Genomic DNA, 18,844 nt, shown 5'->3' on the forward strand with positions numbered 1-18,844 from the left:
CTGCATGTGTGAAACACTCCTTGGATTTTGAAAGGGCTGTGACAGGTACTGCTGTCCTGGATGCTGGGCAGAGCACATGCACTGCCTGGCTGCTGCCCTTCCTCATGTGCTGCTGGAGCCTGACAACACTGGTAGCTCTCCCTCCATATGTCTTGTATGTTTATGTACTTACACATATTAATAAGCCTTCCTCTAGAGCTCAGTCTCTTCTCTGAAGAAACCAAGTGCTCCCTGAAGTCACTTGTTCCTTGGATGGCCTCACCCTGCACGCTGCCCAGTAGGACCTGAGATTCAGGAACAGTGCAAGTGTCTCAACTTTATCTCTTTGGTGCCTTTCTTTCCTTTCCCAGGAAGAAACTGAAGTGAAAAAGAAGTAACTGGAAAAGAAAGTAAAGGAGCGATTTGAGGAACAGAATAATTTCTTAACAAGATCAAGCTTTAATTAAATGGCTGATAAACAGATCAGGTAACTTTTAAAATTATTTTGAGTTGTTGTTTGTGCTTTAGATTTTTCTTTTAACGTCTTTCAAGTTTAATCCCTTTTGTGATACAGGAGGATGAAGGAAATCACATGATCATGTCTTCTGGCTTTAAACAGTTCTGATTCCTTCTCTGCTCCTTCCTTACCTGATTTTTTTCAACCTTCTCTTATTTTCTGTCTTTGTCATGTTGTCACATCTCTGCTTTTTCAGTTCTTTTTTTCTCACCACCTTTTTCTTTCTGCTCTCTGCTTTTTACCCTGCATGAGTCTGTTCCTTATTGCTTCCTCTTTCAAAGGTCAGCTTGACCTGCTGACATCAGCTTGCTGACATCAAGAGTAAAGCCATCTCCTTGACCAGCCGAGGATGCAGTGCTTGTTATTACAAAGTCTGCGTAGATGCAGCCTTGTGCCCTTCTTCTAATGCCAGTGATTGCAGGAACCTGAAGTTCCAATAATAATTAATAACACGTAAATGCACAGGAGGAACTTGAGAGCATTGGTCCTGGCATATGCAAAGGATGGATTTATGTCCTCCCTGGAAATGAATTGAGGTTTGTTTTCTGGAAAGAGACAATTTTACCCTTAGCTTCTTAAGAGCTGTGTCAGATGGATCTGTACAGTCCTGCATGTGGGTTTAACTTTTTGCTGCTTGTGAAGTTGCCCCAGATAAATGGTTTCTACTTGCTGTGGAATTCCTGTGGATATTTTTGCGGTTCTCTTCTAACATTTGCTTTTCCAAATCTTTTTAAGCTTGGAGCATGTACTGAACCCTTGCAGCACATATTTGTCATATCTTAACAAAACAAGATTGATACCAAAAGACTAAAATTCACAGCAGTGGCTTGCTGTAAAGTGAGATCAAGGGCATTGCATTTCTGCACCAGTGCACCTGGAACTTGATCTCGGCACCTCAGCAGTTGTTGCTGAGTAGTCTGTCTGTACTAGTCTCCTTTTGCAGTCCTTGTTGGGGAACCTGGATGATTGGATTCAGGTGCGATGGGGATGTTGAACAAGGGTTTCTCACTCGCAGACAGAGTGAGAAGCTCTGTGCAGCCCATGTTGCCCGAATTTTTGGCTTATTCAGGCACATCAGACTATTCCCTTTTATTGCTGGGGTCTGTGCTGAAACTGGGGAATCTTTTGCATTTACAGTGCCAGCAGGCAAGATGTTTGCTGTGTGTCTGTGTCTCACTCCCACTTGATAGAAACCCTGTGATGAGTTCACTGTTGGAACAGGTTGAGAGAGGCAAGTGTCTGCCTGTCCCGACTGTTTCAGGGACACTTGGAGAAGCAGTGATAATGCTGAGGCTGGAAAGGGGCACTGGTGGTGCTTTACAATCTGTGACCTGCCAGCAGTGATTTTGACACTTAATTTGGGAAGGCTGATGTGATCCTGTCTTGAAATATCCTCCTTCCCGGTGGTGCCTTCATCTTGATGCACTTTTACCTGGTCTCTAATCTCCTCTTTCAGTGTGACTAGGGGGTTAGATAAGGAGAGAGCCAGGATGTAAAGCTTACTGTTTGAAATTTTCTCATGTCCTGAGAACAAGTTGGGCATAACATTTTGCAGGCAAATCTATTCACTTTTCAGACTGTGGTGCAAAAATACCTGAGGCAACAGAGTCTTGAACTGGTGAGATCTTGCAGCCTGGCTCTGTGCTGAGCTCATGCACTGATATGGACCTGTCTTCCTAACGTGCTGTGCTTGGTTTAATCTTGGTCAGCACTGCCTTGTTTCAGGATGTGGGCTGATGTTGACCTCAGGTCTGTTGCCTGTCCTTGGCACCTCTTCTTCCAGCTGTGCTAGCTTTGGGGCTGCATTTGTGGGTTGTATTGATGTGGGTGTTGAGGAGGAAGGAGCTCTGGCTGCAGAAGAGCGGAGGCTGGAAGGAGTGTCATGCTTAGCATTTGTGGGCAAAGACTTTTATCTTTTTTTCCACTCTTCTTTTGTCAGTTTCTGCCAGGGAGACCTCAAGTTGAAGCCCTGAATCTCCACATTCTGCCTTTCCCTCGAGTCTGGAACTGAGAGGCAGCTCTTTCAGCCTGGCTGCTTATTGATCCTCTCTGCAATTGCCCTTCAATGCAAAGTGCTTTGCAGTGCTGCTGGGGGAGGGACATGTTTGCAGAGCTTCACCCTACCATGTCGTGGCTGGCCTCACCACTGCTGCTTCCAGTGGGTAATGCAGTCTGTGCTCCTATCTAGAGCCTCATGTCACACTCGTGAACGGCAGCATGCCCGTTCCTCTTGTGGGTGGCCTCAGCCTTGCTGGCTCACCCAGCTGCAGTCTGGGACTACCGTCAGTCATCAATTTAATATCCAACACATCCTGTGTTCAGGGAGCCATATCCGGTGCTTTGTTGGTGGGGGCTGACTCAAACAGGCTTCTTTTGTTTCTGTGCATAGTGGTTTATTGAGCATATAAGTGCTGTACGTTTTTCGTAATTGAATTTGCCAGGAACCCATGTTTAGCTGATCCGGCTTTCACTCAGTGCCGCTTTGCAAGAATTGCCTGTGCGAACACAAAAGTGAGCAGAAAAAGTCCCATGTTTTGGAACAACATACAGGCAGACAGGTTTTGATTTCCCCAAGAGATATGAGCTCATGTCTCTGCATCTGCAGCTGTGCAGGCTGCCAGTCTGGTGGTTTTGTTGGGCTATTGGTTTGTGTGTGTTCCCTTCACCCCGGGCAGTGGGTCTGGAAACAGTTTCCTGGAGCTGCAGCCGTCTGCTTCTTGGCTGCCAGCTGGGTGCTTCTGCTGGGCTGGTTCCCACATGATGGTAGGAGCTGGTGTGTCATGAACATCTCGTTAGATAAATGTCTAATTGTGGGGCTGTAAAGCATTTGCCAATAAACCTGCTGGCATGGATTTCATGAGGTCCCAGCTAAAGTCTATCCATGTGGTAGGCAGTCTAGCACTCTCTCTCTTCTCCTCTAGGGGCAACAGAAACCCTTGGGTCCTGGGGAACAGGGATTTTCCTTGCTGTCAGCGATCTGTGGCTTAACTGTTTATCTCCACTCCTCTCATCAATGGTTTGTCCTGATGCTTTGTGCTGCTTTCCCTTCCACCCCTGCGTGTACAGCAAGGGCCAAGCTTTGCCTTGAGGCAGAGCTCCCTTCATGCTGGCAGGGGATAGCCTTGTCACACCACAATGTGGTAACACTGGTCAAGCAGTGGAACTCAATTGTTTCTCTCACGTGACGTTATCCCAGTGCAAAGACTTTTGTTTCTCTGCATCTTATCCCTGTACAGTTTACCTGCCAAGCTGATCAATGGAGGGATAGCTGGGCTGATCGGGGTCACCTGTGTATTTCCCATTGACCTGGCAAAAACTCGCCTGCAGAACCAGCAGAATGGCCAGCGGATGTACACCAGCATGTGAGTATTGCCTGCACAGGCAGCATTCCCTGGGATCTTTCACAGGGAGTCCTTCCACTTTGTTACCTCTTTCACACAAATGCAGTGTTTCTAGGAACTGAGCTGTCCTCAGGAAAGCCAGGGACAGTTTTGAACCCAGCCATTCTAGAGCAGGTAAAGCAAATAAAGCAGTTGTTCAAGCTGCTGAGCCCAGCAGGTGAGGTCTTTGCAAAGGGCACATCTGCTTGCATCCCTTGCTTGGGAGCAGCATGTTTGATGCTGTCAGGGCTCAGGACCGAAACACAAGGAGCCCTATCTGGTTCTCTACTGGGTCACAGTCAAGTGTATGAGGGAATTTCTGCTTCATATGTTTTTATGACTTTCATGTTGGAGGTTACTATCCCTTCCTTTTCCGTGTCAGTTTTAATAAGAGGGAACAGTCACACATTGCCAGTCTGGAAGACTGCATGCAGACCTTTTCACAGAATCACTAGGTTGGAAAAGACCCACAGGATCATTGAGTCCAACCATTCCTATCAATCACTAAACCATGCCCCTCAGCGCCTTGTCCACCTGTCTTTTAAACACCTCCAGGGAAGGTGACTCAACCACCTCCCTGGGCAGCCTGTGCCAGTGCACAATGACCCTTTCTGTGAAATTTTTTTTTCCTAATGTCAAGTCTGAACCTCCCCTCACAGAGCTTGAGGCCATTCCCTCTTGTCCTGTCCCCTGTCACTTGGGAGAAGAGGCCAGCTCCCTCCTTTCTACAACCTCCTTTCAGGTAGTTGTAGAGAGCAATGAGGTCTCCCCTCAGCCTCCTCTTCTCCAGGCTAAACAACCCCAGCTCACTCACCTGCTCCTCATAAGGCCTGTTCTCCAGCCCCTTCACCAGCTTTGTTGCTCTTCTCTGGACTCGCTCCAGAGCCTCAACATCCTTCTTGTGGTGAGGGGCCCAGAACTGAACACAGGATTCAAGGAGCGGTCTCACTAGTGCCAAGTACAGAGGGAGAATAACCTCCCTGAACCTGCTGGTCACACCATTTCTGATTCAAGCCAAGATGCCATTGGCCTTCTTGGCCACCTGGGCACACTGCTGGCTCATGTTCAGTCGGCTGTCAACCAACACCCCCAGGTCTTTCTCCTCCAGGCAGCTTTCTAGCCAGACTTCTCCTAGTCTGTAGCACTGCACAGGGTTGTTGTGCCCCAGTTGCAGGACCCGGCACTTGGCCTTGTTAAACTTCATGCCATTGGACTCTGCCCAGCGGTCCAGCCTATTCAGATCCCTTTGCAGAGCCTCCCTACCCTCCTGCAGATCAACACTTCCACCCAGCTTAGTGTCATCTGCAAACTTGCTGAGGGTGCACTCAATGCCTTCATCCAGGTCATTGATAAAAACACTGAACAGGGCTGGACCCAGCACTGAGCCCTGGGAAAGTTGTAGTTGAGTGCAGATCTGCTCCATAGCCAGTTGATGTGGGATGAGGCACCATTAAGGAATGCATGGGATTAAACCTCATGTTTGAGCTGATTTCTCCTAAGAGTCTGCGACAAAGCCTGGATGTGAATGAGTGTGGCTGGAGATGATCCCATGGCATTGACAGTAGCTGTAGGGAAAGTGAGCTTGGACTGCTGGGGATAAATGAAAGGGCCTTTTAGGAGCCGAGGGGCCAGCAAGGACAAGGACGTGATAACACATCCACTACATAACATCAGGCTGTCCTGTGTCCTACTTGAGCAAGCAAGGGAAAATGCGCAATGAGGATTCTGTTTGAGGATGCATGAAGCTTTCTTCAGAAACATCTTTAGGTTTAGCTAGTGATTTTGGGAGGGCTCTCATGTTACAGGGAACTTCAGCAAATACTGAATGCCTATCAGTACCAGAACTCAAAGGTGTCTCTTCAACATAAAGGAAAGCATCAACTTAATTTGATATGTTGATGGTCTTGCTTTAAAACAGCATGCTTTGCCTCTGCTCAGTTTGAGAGATCTTTAGCATCAGGGAAGCTTTTCCCTTGAAAGAGTCAAAAGACATATTTCAGCACCCCTAAGAGCTGGGCTTTTGGGCTGCGCTGCCCCAGCTATGCTGTGTATAATTTTATTTGGCTATTGGCTCCCGTATTCCAAGGAGAGAAAGGAGCTGGGCCATGGCCTTGGCTCCATCTCACTCTGCTGGGACAGGGAGTGATGTGTGCCTTATGGTGAGGCAGCAGTGCTATGTGAGTGTGGTGGAGAGCAGCTCTTCACACTCCTCTCTGCTGTGTCTTGTTCAAAGCAGCACCACTGGCTCAAAGAAAATGCCTAACCTCCAGCATTGTAGTGGAAGAGCTCAGTGTGGAGGGGATAGGAGAAAGCCCCGAGATTTCTAGGGTTTGCAAATGTGTTGGGGAGCTGCTCCCAAGAACGAGATGGGTGCATGCAAGCTGCAGGAGATGGGGTGGGGTGTGTCAATGGCAGGGTCCCAAGGGATGCAGGATGTCCCAGAAGAAAGGGAGAACTCACTGTCATGACTGGCAGCAATGCAGGATGGGCTCTTCACAAATAACACAGAATACCCTCAGTCTTGACCCAGGCAGGGCTACAAAGCCCTCAACCGAACTTTCCTTCTCTCCTACCTCAGCACTTCTACAGAGCAGAGATGAAGTTTACTCCCTGTGTTGCTGAATCTATTGGAAATATATTCTTGTTTTCAGCAGCTACATTTGCCTTATTACTACTTAAAAGAGTTGTTTATTCCTTAATTATGAGTGCATGCATGCATATACACCTCTCCCTTCCCCATGCAGCCATGGTTTAGAGAGGGAAACTCTGTCAGGGATTCTGTGGTGCCTTCCTGAATTGCACCTTTGGATTTGTTAGTTATGTGTCTGTGCCTTTGAAAGGCTTTGAGCCATTCCAGCGCTCTGCGTAGTTTTCCCCTTTGCAGTAAATGTAGTTGAAACAAAGAAGGTGACAATTTTCCACTTGAAGCAGACCTCCCTGCCCAGGATTCTCCCAGGGCAAGAGCCTGAGTGCTTGCTGCCTGCTGTGGGACCTGATGTGTTAGAAGTAAGTGCTTTAATCTGTGTGGGAGGTCACAGATGACTGAGCGTTCAGGTCATCTTGTGTTTGTGTGCCTTGTGTCAAATTTCACGGAGTATTCAACCAAGTCAGTGTTGAGGATTTTGGCCCCACTTATCTCCCTTCCAGTGCTGGATTTAAAAATATGTGCATGGAGATCTGCTTGTTAGAGCGTCTCTTGCGTGTTTGCCACAGAGGACCCTGATAAACAGCCCTTGCAGTGACATTTTTCTCTTTCATGTTTCTAGAAAGCAGACAATGCATGTGGGGCGAGGTGGGGGTTTCAATACCCCTGTGAATTAGGGTCTGCAATCAGACTTGGGCCTGAGCAATGGTGCATGCAGTGGCTGACGTGGTTCCCTTCTTGGCTTAAAGTTTTGCTGACAGATTGTAAAAGAAAACTGCTCCAAGGGATTTGTTTTGTTTTTCTGTTACTCACCTTTTTGCTTCTGTGGTTTCTCTCTGTTTTGTTTGCAGGTCTGACTGCCTCATTAAAACAATTCGGTCAGAAGGCTACTTTGGCATGTACAGAGGTAAGCGAAGCTGACTCAGGCATGGCACAACTTTTGTTTTGGATGCACTGGTCTGTAAGTGGGAGGAAAAGCCCATATACTCTGGCTTATAAAGTAATAATCTAACAATATTCTATGAAGTTGAGAAGTGCAACTGTTTCTTATAATAAATTCCTTCATACCAGACGTCTGCTCAGCTCCTCACCATTGAGGGTTTGAGTCCTCTCCATGGCTGTTTCGGTGTTAAACCTTACCATTTCCTAAGTTCATCTTTCCTAACTTCACTTGGGTGAAGCTGGTGGACCTTGTTTCAGGTCTGTATGTGTATTGCCCAGCTTAGGCGCAGCAACTTTTGTCAGAGAGGCCGTAGCAACCTTCTTAATGTGGCTTACTTTGTGGTTGATGGTTGAATATACATCAAAGCCCACCACCAACATGGTCAGTCTAGTCCCATCTGATTGGTAGCTTTTCTCCAAAACCAGCTGTCTCTCAAGCATGCCCGAGTGCTTTATTCAAGTATTAAGAAAAGCTGCAATTAAAAAAAAGAAAAGGTAAAAACAACCTGACCCCAGAAAATACTCCGTTGATGGGAGTAAGAAAACCAGAGATTGGTTCATTGTGGAGCTTCAGCTATTTGGTCATTGTGTGCTAACCGGCCAGAAATCTGGCTCCTTGGCTTAGGCCATCTGTTGCAACAGCAAGTTCCTCAGCCGACATTATACCTTTTCTAGTTTTTAAACACAAAATCTTTCAAAGCTTTTAAAGATTTTGAGGAGAAAGGAACAGTCCAAATTCTGAGTTTACTTATAGCACAGGAAAACGTGGAATGCCTTCTTGGCTTTCAGTACAGTCAAACTGGCTTGGTTGACACTGAACTCTGGCTCATTTTATAAACTGGTATTTAGTTGCCTCAATATGCAGGTTTTATCTTTGAGGCATTGAGATAGCATTCTTTGTGGCACTCATTCACTGATAAAGTGTGATAAAAATACTGTTTTTTATTAAGTGAGTCCTTGCCCTTTGTTTTTTCAAGCAAGAGTCCAGAGATGCTGGCACCTTACTGCTGTTGCCCTTGCCACTTCTTCCATAGCTTCTAAGGAAACACAGACAGTGGCCGGCTGGCCTGGGAGCAGGCACTGACTGCTGAGGCAGCGTCTGTTGCCCAACTTGCTGGTGGGCGTTTCAGGGGAGTGGGGTGGATGCTGGGGATGGATTGGCTGCTTTGCACCAGCTTTCCTGGGAGCAGGCAACAAGACAAATAACCCTGAGGAACTCTGGCAAGCTCCATCTTCAGTGCTAGCAGTGACGCATTCCCCCTTGATTTTTCACGGAAGCTCGCTGCTTCTGTGTTCCTAGCCAGGAACACAGCTTGCATTAACTTTGGCTACGAATATGCAGTGGCAGGCTGCTTGCCGGAGAGCAGAAGGAACAAGCTGATCCTGGAGACTGTAGAACCCGTCAGGGCTTTTGGGAGGGACAGCTCAGTACTGTAAGGTGTAGGGTTGATGGAGGGGGTGTGCAGCTCCACACCACTTTTCACTCTGAAGCAGAAATCTCAAATAGTACAGAGGGTTTTGCTTAGCTCTTAGTTTTCCCAGTCATAAAAGTCTAGTCAGCTTGGTCTGTATGCCCCTAACTTTGTGCCCCTTCTGTTCAGGAAGCCGATAGTGGCTTGAGTTTACTTGTCACCTCTGACTATTAAATGGGGAGCTGGGATTGGAGAGGGCTTTTGTGAATAACTCCAGCTCCTTCCAGAAATTAACAGATACTTCAGTATGGCCAGGGTGCCAAGGTGTGTTGTCCAAGTACAGCAATCCTGGTCTCTGTTCCTCAGTTCTGTGAGCTGGCAGTAGCAGCCCTTCCCTCTCTCTCAGGGGGAGCATGAGTGCGTAAAACACATCCCAGATTCGTGAAGAATGCGAGTACTTTTCTGGTAGAGAGACAGCTCAGCCTTGCAAACAAGAGAAGATGGAATTCAGAGGATTCCTGCTCCCTCCATCTGTCCCAGTTCCCCAGCAGAAATTGGTATATGACTCACAAGCTTTTATTTTAAGCCTTTAAGCTGAAATTGGGAGGCTTATATGTTAATGTGCTAAAGTGATGGCTGCTGTGCCTCATGGAGGAGTCATGAGCACGTCAGTCATGCCTGCAGGGCACTTGGCCTCCCTCAGAGAACAGAAAGGGTCTGCTTGGGTGCAGTCATTTCCATTGTGACTTCAAGTGTCCTTCACAAGTCAAAGCTCCTCAGTGCAGACAGGAGAGAGGCTTGAGCCTGTAAGATGCTTTTCTGCAAATCATCTCTTAATGGGTGTGTGTGGGCAATCCTAACTCTGTAGGAGTAGCCCATAGTGGGTAGCAATGTGTAAGGCAATCCCAACATTTCTCTTGAGTTCTTCCCCAAAAGTTACAGAGATTCTTGGGTTTGTTTGGGGGAGGAAGAAGAGGGTGTTTTTTACCTCATGTGTTTTTATGTAACATCTAGGTAGTAGCAAGACGTCAAAGCTGTGTGGTGCTGTCTAGTCCTGTCTGCTCAAAGAATGACAGTGTGCTGATGTGATGCCAAGCAGATGAATCCATGACGTTTGTGAGCTTGTGGACACCAGTGGAAAGGAACTATGGAGAGGTGCTCTCTCCGCTTCTGCCGCAGTTCATCTAGAACCACCTATAGATCCCAGCACAAGTCTTGGAAGATCTCATTGCTATTTGCAGACCAGCCATTTAGCCTAGCTGGTGGGAGCCAAAGGCTGGAGAAATGCCCTTTGCAGTTGATGACATTGGAAGGTTAGCTGTGGTTTAGCTAAACAGTGGTGTGACGGCTTTCCCTGGCCTCTGCTAATACTACCTCCCATGTGCACCAGTGCCTCACTGGGGATGACTCAATCCCCCTGTTATGTGGGTTGCTGGTGGTGGGTAAGGCCTTCTATGGGAAATGTGTTTTAATAAGAAAATGCAAGGGTCAGTGAGAAGAGGACACTTAAGTTCAGTTGGCAAGCAACTGGTTTTGGTTCTGCTTGATTTCATTCTTTTAGTCCTTTTGTGCTTCTTTTCAAATACTTTTTATTTTTTAACAATTGCAGTTTATTTCTGCATTCTCTTTGTCTGTCATTGCCTCTTGTATGTGGTAACATTGCCTATAGGCCAAGGGTAGCTTTCATTAGGGAAATAGTCATTGGCATAGCTAGAATTGAAGAGCTGTGAGATTCTGTAAAAACGCAGAAAACACTGTGGAGAACATACAGTCAGCATCTGAATTATCTAATGTCTCCTCTTCCAGTGAATTGAAACTGTTATGGATTATTGAGGACAGGGATTATCCTTTCTCTGCTAAGCAGCTTTGCTGAAAACATCGATGATGTAGGAAAAAAACCAGGTTCATTAACTTTTCCCTGTATGTTGTGTGGTTTTACCTTCTACTTTATTTGCAATTGAAGGAGAAATTGCTGTGAAAGCCTCTTGGTTCCTTAAGGACGTCAGCAGATGGAAGCCTACTTCTTGTTTCCCCTTCTTGCTTGATGGTTTGGAGTTTATTTTCTTTCTTTCAATGAACCCTTTGCACTGGTGTTAGAGTAACAGATGTCTTCTTTTTTCTTTCTCTTTTTGTTTTTCTGAGGAAATAGTAATTCATGCTGCCTGTCAGTAATGTACAAATGTTTTACTTTCTAGCCATGACTAGTGAGGTTGAAGTTGTCCTCAACTTGGCATTTGAGGAAACACTTCATGGGTAGCCACTGCTACTTGAAAATTGGGCTGTGTGGATTTACTTCGTAGATCCTGATATAATTTGCATTAAAAGGTGGAGGTAGAGTGTGAGAGTTGGGTCTGTTTGGCTTCTCATCCATGTGCAAGAGCTATGGCAGGGGGGACATGAAGTAGAGGAAGTATATCAAGCTGAAGCAGCGTAACACTGGTACACTTCAAAGTTTACAAGAATCTAGGAGTGTGAGAGGACTGCCCTGTTCCCTAGATGGTTAATTCGGCTCCTGTAGAAGATAATGGTATTTATTTGATATCATGGCTGGTGTGGAATGAATGCATTGACTTGGCTTGCTGCAAGGCAGCGTTACTCTGTATTTTCCGCAATGTCTGAACCTGGCAGTCAGAAGGGGTGAAAACGTATTGGGCTGCCCAGCCCTGCCTAGCAAAGGCTATCTACTTTCATACTACATGGTGGAGATGTGTCCTCTGAGCAGAGGAGGTGGAGCCAAGGATTCCTGTGTCCTGGTCCCGGTTGTACTGGCCCTTGAAGTCCTTCTTGTGACTTTGCTTCCTAATCTGTGAAAAATCTCCCTAAATCTATGACTTTCCATGTCTAGTTTAGGAGCTCTTTAATAACTTTTGGAGGGAGGGGGTTCCATCCTGAAGAACAGAGTACCAAGTTGCCTTTCTTAAGGTGCATTGAGCCCTTATATCTCCTGTCAGCTTGCGTTCAAACCAAAATAAACCCCTCCAGGTCTCTGGAGCCTAGTGGGAGCACAAACTTCTCTGTCTGCCTCTTTGGAAAACGGAGCTTTGGGACAGAAAACATAAATGCAAAAAGTATACCTTTGTGTTTGTCCTTGCAAAGATGTTCAGAGGCCGTTAGCAAAGCTCCTCTGGAGGGCTTAGAGCTCAGTGTGCTTCAGTGCAGATGGGGAGAGCTTGCTGTCATCCAATGGAGGACTTTTTTAGCTGTAAGATTTAAAGGGAGGAGAATATTCTGGAGCATTAATCTAATGGTGTAAAACCCAATATGCTCAGAAAGGACTGGCTTCCATCATCCCGTTTCCCCCAGGGCAGCTTGACAGCTGCCTCTCAGCCACTGTGTTGCACTAATGCCCGTGTCCATGGCCCACAGCAGCCTCCCAGGCCACGCAGACCTTTCATTGTGGCAGGCACAATAGAGGGATTTGCTGTTTGTTGCCTCTAACAAAAGGGCAGTCCAGCAAGTGCTGCAGGAGCCAAGGTTTTTTTTACACCTCAGGTCCTGTTTCAAGGCATGGTGCTTGGAAGGGAATTTCTCCATGCTGCAGCCTGTTGCGGACAAAAAGCCACTTCAGCTGTGGCTGTTCTGATGGTGACACCCAGTGGTGATATACAAGGGAAGCCACTTAGCCTCAAGGGTTAATCTAGAAGTGGCTGACTTATATGCAGATGACCCAGTTGAATTCAACCAGCCTGCAGGTCTTTCAGTGACTCTTCTGGCCTGCTTGGTAAGCGAGCTGCTCTGCTTTTGGTGCTGGTGGGGCAGGGACACTAGCAAGAACATGGGATGTGGAGCTTTTGCTCCTCAACATCACAAAATATTTACAAAGGAGTTGTGGCTGGTTATTAATGCAATTTGTACGCCTTTCCTGAAGGTCTGATATTCATCCTTCTGAATTCATAGGAATGCATCCTTGGATGAGGGAAGAGGATGCACGTATGCATGGTGGGAGGTGGTAGCTGAAGCTAAAGAAATTACAAAAAGCATACTGGAAATGGAGTAGAAACACATTGTGGGGATGTTTTCAAAAACCAGAAGTGTTGGGAAGCAGAAATCCTATTAACTTGCATTGGTGTTTCATGTTTCTAAACCCATTTGCTGCGTTGGTAGCTCTCTTTCATCAGTCCTCAGTTTTGAGCAGGAGTGACAACGTGTTTCTGAAAGATCCAGTTTCTCATTCATCAATGGCTGTCTCCTCTTTTCCTTGGCTTTCCTTGCAGGGGCTGCAGTGAACCTAACTCTGGTGACACCAGAAAAGGCTATCAAACTGGCAGCCAATGACTTCTTTCGGCATCACCTCTCCAAAGATGGGTGAGTAAGTGTTGCAGACGTTTCATGTTAAACTTAAAGGACACCAGCTCCTGGGACAAGCCTGGTGAGACATCAGCATAAAGGAGGAATGGGGTGATGCAATGATTGAAATATGAGTTGACCTTGAGCAACTCAGCAAGCAATTACATTCAGGCTAAGGATGTAATGTCTAAAATGGGAAGTGAAAAGCACTCCACTGGATGACTACTTTTTATTCAAGCTTCTAAAAATAGTCCAACATCAAAGCCAAGGTTAGCAGATCCAGAATTTGTAGGCAAAATATTTGAGAGGAATCCAGTGACATTGATCACTGCTCAAACAGCTGCTGGGAGGACCCTTGTTCTCAGCGTCCTATTGGTTGCTGTTATGCTCTTTCTGGCTTGAACAGATGGCAAGTCAAGTTCTGTAGACCCCAAGCTTAGCAGCACTCTTGTCCTTTTGTGCTTGAAAATGGTTTTAGACAGGTGGTGAGTCTGAATTGACAAAAGGAACTTGCAGTGTTGCCCAGCTGACCCGCAAATAAATGCGGAAGGAAGAAAATCATCTGTTTAGCTTGCAAGTGAAGGTTGGTCCATGTGAATTAAATGTGAGTAAATGATGCTAGCTGAGCAGCTGAGAGGGGCTGGATTCTGAATATTTGATGCTATTTTCACTCTTGCAATTTGGTGAACAGTCGTGTCTCCCTTCACCCTGTGACCCTTCTGCAGAGACATCCAGTGATGGGTGCTGTCTCCAGTCCTCAGTGGCAGTAGTTAGAAGACAGCCTGCTTCGATTATGATCCTGACTCTTCTCATCAGCAGTAATGGGGTGAAGCCTCACTGAAAATGCAAAACTCTACCATGATTACTTGGTTTAACAACTTTCCAGAACTTACCACTTCAGTCTTGGCTGCTGCTGATCAGTAGCTCAGCAACTTCAATGGAAATTGTGGACTGACAAAGCTTGAGGATCTGTTTTTTTCATGTACCTATTTTATTTGTTCTTGGATCTTTTAAAGTAGCAGCTAACATGCGTCTGTGTGACTCATCAGTTCACCACTGTTCGTGGTTCTGTGTCTCTTCAAACACTGTCTCTTCTGTCTCTTCTCAGACCGTGGGTGGTAATGATGTCCTCATTGCTCCTTGATTCTACCAAGTGTTTGGTCTTATCCATACAGCAGACAACACAGCAGGCCCTGGTGTACTGCAGTAGACAGGAGCACAGCTAGCTCTTTGCCAGCACCTATGAAGTGAGGGCTTAGTAGGTTTGTACAAGGAAGATGAGAGGATGTTAAGCTGCCACACCTTGTACCTCCACTGGGAGACAGTAGCCCGTGGAAGAAAGCAGACCAGCAGTACAACTTATTTGGTGTTCTGTGAGAGCAGTCACTGTTGTGATGTTCCAGCCCTTAAAACATGACATGCCTGTCATGACATAACATGAGAGGTAAAGACTTCCTCATGGGACAAATGTATGTCTGCCTCCCATTGCCGAGGCAAACTTTGAGCAGCCGAGGTCTTCATGCAGACCTCTTCCTGTCTGAATTGTGGGTTCCTGGCTGATCTACACATGACATGGGTGATGTGGCATCATTGGTTTGGAATAAAGGAGCTAGAGTTTTGCCAAGAGCAAGACACCCTCTTCTCCTAAAATTTATGCGCTGATGGGACTGGCACTGCAGTGTCGTGGAGCAGGAGTGTGCTACCACTCGGGTAGTGGGGAGTTGAGAGGCAAAGGTTTTCTTTAATCCCTTAGAGAAACTTCAGCTTGACAGAGAGGCAGAGCCTTTATACTGCTGTGATAAATGGTTTAAGGTGTTTCTAGATAGAACTGTAAGTCCAAGGTGTGATAGGAAAGAAAATGCCTTGCAGGTTGGTTGTGGCTGGTATAGGCTATGGATCTGGGATCCATCCGGAAGATCTGGTGCATGCTGTGTCATTGCTTAGTGCATGAGGAGCATGAGTAATGGAAAAGGCCATGACATTACCAGTGAGGATAAGGGTCCTCAGAAACTGCAGAGTAGCTGCTTATCGTGGGATCTTTTTCTTCCATGCAAGGGAAATCTCCTGCCTGGGGATGGAGCATATAACCTGCCAGAGGTGTTGTGCCTGGCCATTCTGCAGTTGTTGCATTCTGCCTTGCCTTTGGCAGTCCACAGGATCTTTTCTGATGTGTAGCATGTGTGGCAAGTAGAAGTAATGTTGAGGGGCCTTTTCATTGTGTCATGAAGCTGTGTGCCCCACAAGGGTTTGCCTTGCTCTTGCTTCTTCTTTCCAACCTATTTGTAGCCTGCAGGTTTCTCCCTTGAGATGCTTCCCAGTTGTCTTTGTTAGACAAGGCAAGATTAGTAGATCCAAATGCCTCTCCTACCCAGGGCAAAAGAGGGTACATACCTGCTATTACACTGCAAGGCTGGGTCACCTATTTCACAATTCCAGTCAAAGCCTAGGTATGAACAACAAAATATCCTGGGATTAGAAAGGTGAAGATTCAAGCTGCCTGGCACGTCAATGTGGTTTTATTTCTGTATATGTAGTTGCAACAGTCAAGGTGTTATGTGGTGTAAAGTGCAGCTGAGGGAGTTAGGCTCAGTATAAGGCATGGGGCTGTTTTTTTCATGGTGAGCCACCAAGATCTTGGTTCAGCTCCACCAAAGTCCTTTTTGCACCAGCCAGGCTGCCTGCAATACATTCAAAATATGTTGTGCTCTTAAGCCAGCATCCCAAAGTATGCTCTGCTGCTTTTCTGACTCTAAGCTGCAAAAGCCATCTAAACCTGTTTGATTTTGAATATCTTTGTTTCTAAGCTTCTAGCACATGTCTTGGTTGAAATGGGTTGTATGAATTGGAGATCCTTGTCTGATAAAATGTGCGTGTTCTGTCAGTATTTGATGATTAAAATATGCTGAGTGTGTCCTCCCTGTGCAAGTGTAAGAAGCACGTGTGGACCAGAGAGAGCGTGGCAAGCCCAGCATGACCCGAAATAGCCTCAAGTTACAAAACTTTTAGTGTGCATTATTTTTTTTTTATCCTTTGCAAAACTTCTTGTTGAAATGAGCTTGGTTTTAAACTGCTAGGAAAAAAACATGGCATAAAGCCTATTTTTGAAAGGCCAGACTGAAAACAACACCAGTGGCGTAGGAAGCTCCTGCTGCAAATTGCTAGAGGAATGTTTTGGGGATGTATCCCTGCAGATTTATGCTAGACTCCCTTTTTGCTGGCTGTGTTCTTGGATGCTTCTGGAGGTAGGCTGTTGGGGCAGCAGGGACTCATGTGGGACGCCATGCCTTTATTGGTGCACCCTTCTCCCTGAGACTGGAACTGTCTGTTCCTGCAGCCCTCTCCACCCTGGGACTGGCTCAGGGGGCACTCTTTTTGGTGCAGGAAGATTGTGTACTTACAGGCTAGGGGACTTGATTTCTGCTTCTTTGCCTGTTTCCACTTTGCTGTCAAGACCCTTCTGACAGCCTACTGCTACAGCTTCTTGTTTCATGAGAAGACACAACTGTCCTGCCAAGCTGTCCTGGTCATTTAGGAACAAGGGAGGGGGAAAGGAGGAAAACCAAGATACTGAAAAACCCGAAGGACACCCAATGACTCTAATTCGGAAAGGCCACAGGGGTCCCACATTGTCCTGTGATGATTTTGGCCTGAAGGCCTCTGCTTTTCCCAGGAGAACGAGTAGAAGAGGTGATCCAAAGAAGAATCTTCAGGCAGGTTCTTGTTCCTGTGGCACCCTGTGCTGGCTGGACCACTTTTGTCTGCTGGAAGCAGATGGGGTGTTTTTTTTCCTCTAGATTTCTGATGCTGGATTAGTTGAGACCCATAATCTCACAGCTGCTGTTAAAATAGCAGCAGCTTCATTATCTGGAGCAGAGGATGTGAGGAGTCACTAAGGCTAAGAGTGAAGTACTTGGGTATGAAGCTAAGAAAACAATTTAAATTGGTAGTGAACCAGCATGCCTTTTAAGTACATATTTGATTTTTGGGTGTTCAGTGTGTAGGGCCTCTTTGATACATGTAAGTATTACTGCCTTTTTATGTCCTCTTTGAATTTTGGTGTTAAACACTTCATAAAAACCAGTCCCTTTAAAGTGTCCTGCAAAGTTTCATGTTTATCTCCAAAGTGTTGAGTCCCAGACTGCTGTTGTGATTGGCATGTGTTTGCCAGGTTTTGTTGTTCGTTTTTCAGGTTCTTGGTTAAATATTCTGCCTTGGCTGTGGTAAAAAGTGTCTCATGGCTTCTTATAAAAGAGATTTCTTGCTTGCAAAAACTCTCCACAGACACTGGATGAATTTCCTGCTGTTCTTCTTCAAGGTGTGTTATTCCCTTATGTCTCCTGCTTTCTTTAATCTTGACCTTTGTTTTGTTTGCTGTTCTGGAGCAAAGGCTGGCAATCTGCTGACTTAGGAGTTTAGATTCCTAGGAAGACCAGCACGATTGTGTTGTGTCTTTGCTGATACCAGCAGATTTTCTTCCTTTCTGCTTCCCCTTGCCTTGTAGCTTTGCTCAGAGGGGAGAAATAGCCACCTGTAATCCTGAGACAGGCAAGGCACTTCTTCTGACCCATATGGATGCGAAGACTGGAGCTTGTTGTCCGTTTTATTCCCAGCTGATACATCTTCCCAGGGCTTCTTCCTTCATCTACTACCCTTTTAGGTTCTCCTAAAATACTCAGATCATCTCTTCTATGGCATCTATTTAAGTAGCCATTGCAGGGCCTGGTTGATCCTTGAGCTGCACAGTGCTCATAGGCCATCGTGTGAGGCTTGCTGCTGAGCTGCTGTGTCACCTTGCATGCACTGCGCTTTGGTCTTCCTCGGGGTGGGGACTTCTGTGGGCCAAAGCAGTCTCTCCTGTGGTTATCCCCTGGATATCCAGATGCTTCAAGGCAGAGAACCCTTATCCAGCCCACTGGGACTTACAGGTAGGGGAATCCAGCCCTTTCTCTAGAGAATGAGGCAGGTAAGAGCGATAATCTCACTGTACCTATTCAGGGATGGCTATTGGGCTTGGGGAGCTCTCATTTAGCACACAGAGGCTCAGGATGTTACGGTGGGTTGAAGTTGTAGCCATCAAAGATCAGCAAGAGCTGACCTTTTTTCCAACTGTTAATCTAGAGAGAGGTAGAGGTGGGCTATTTAATCACAGAAGACACCTGTGAGAAGAATGTTGCCCTTGTCTCCATTCCAGGTGCATGAATTGACATGACAAAACATGGGATGTGTCCATTTTCAACATGCTCAGATATGTTGCCCTGTTCATTGTTAAGTTCCACAGACATTCTTGTTGGAACAAAACGCTTGGCGTCTGCTGCTAGGGGAAACCTGATGTAATGAGTGCCAGCACAGAGTCACCTTCCTCTTAACTTAGTCCAAACAGGCAATACAGAGCTCTTGCAGCCAAAGGTAGGTTGTACCATACCTGAAGTAATGTTTGCCAGAACAATATTTAATCCAATGGCGTTACTTTAAGGTTGATCTGTCTTGCATTGATGCTTTGTTTTGCTTGTCTGAGGCATTTTTGAGCTGCCATGAGGAGTGAGCAGGAGCTTATAATGGGAAATTTCTTGCTTTTACATTTCCCTGTATCATAGCTCTAGCTTTTCTGAAGTGCGGTTGCAGTAGCTTGTTGTTCCATCTTGGAAGATGAGGGGTTGGGTTAAAGGGACTGACTGGCAGTTTG

The 18,844-nt window shown here is 46.2% G+C and overlaps 2 protein-coding genes across 6 annotated transcripts in view; one reads left to right on the forward strand and one right to left on the reverse strand.

The window, feature by feature from the left end:
- RPLP2 (ribosomal protein lateral stalk subunit P2) overlaps positions 1-18,844 on the reverse strand; it is a 176,117-nt gene that overhangs the window by 66,915 nt on the left and 90,358 nt on the right. The window lies entirely within an intron of this gene.
- Positions 1-18,844, forward strand: part of SLC25A22 (solute carrier family 25 member 22) — a 50,299-nt gene that overhangs the window by 21,694 nt on the left and 9,761 nt on the right. For 3 of the 5 annotated variants that reach the window (XM_069857865.1, XM_069857864.1, XM_069857863.1), the window contains exons 2-5: positions 351-466; positions 3,733-3,858; positions 7,372-7,427; positions 13,089-13,179. In XM_069857865.1, coding sequence (XP_069713966.1) covers positions 447-466; positions 3,733-3,858; positions 7,372-7,427; positions 13,089-13,179 — 293 coding nt within the window. In that variant the 5' untranslated portion in view covers positions 351-446. Of the gene's footprint in view, positions 1-350; positions 467-3,732; positions 3,859-7,371; positions 7,428-13,088; positions 13,180-18,844 lie in introns of those variants that run through there. The other 2 variants (XM_069857866.1, XM_069857867.1) reach the window with 2 other exon arrangements.

The sequence above is a fragment of the Phaenicophaeus curvirostris genome, chromosome 5 (genome assembly GCF_032191515.1).
Source record: "Phaenicophaeus curvirostris isolate KB17595 chromosome 5, BPBGC_Pcur_1.0, whole genome shotgun sequence".
NCBI classification, from domain to species: domain Eukaryota; kingdom Metazoa; phylum Chordata; class Aves; order Cuculiformes; family Cuculidae; genus Phaenicophaeus; species Phaenicophaeus curvirostris.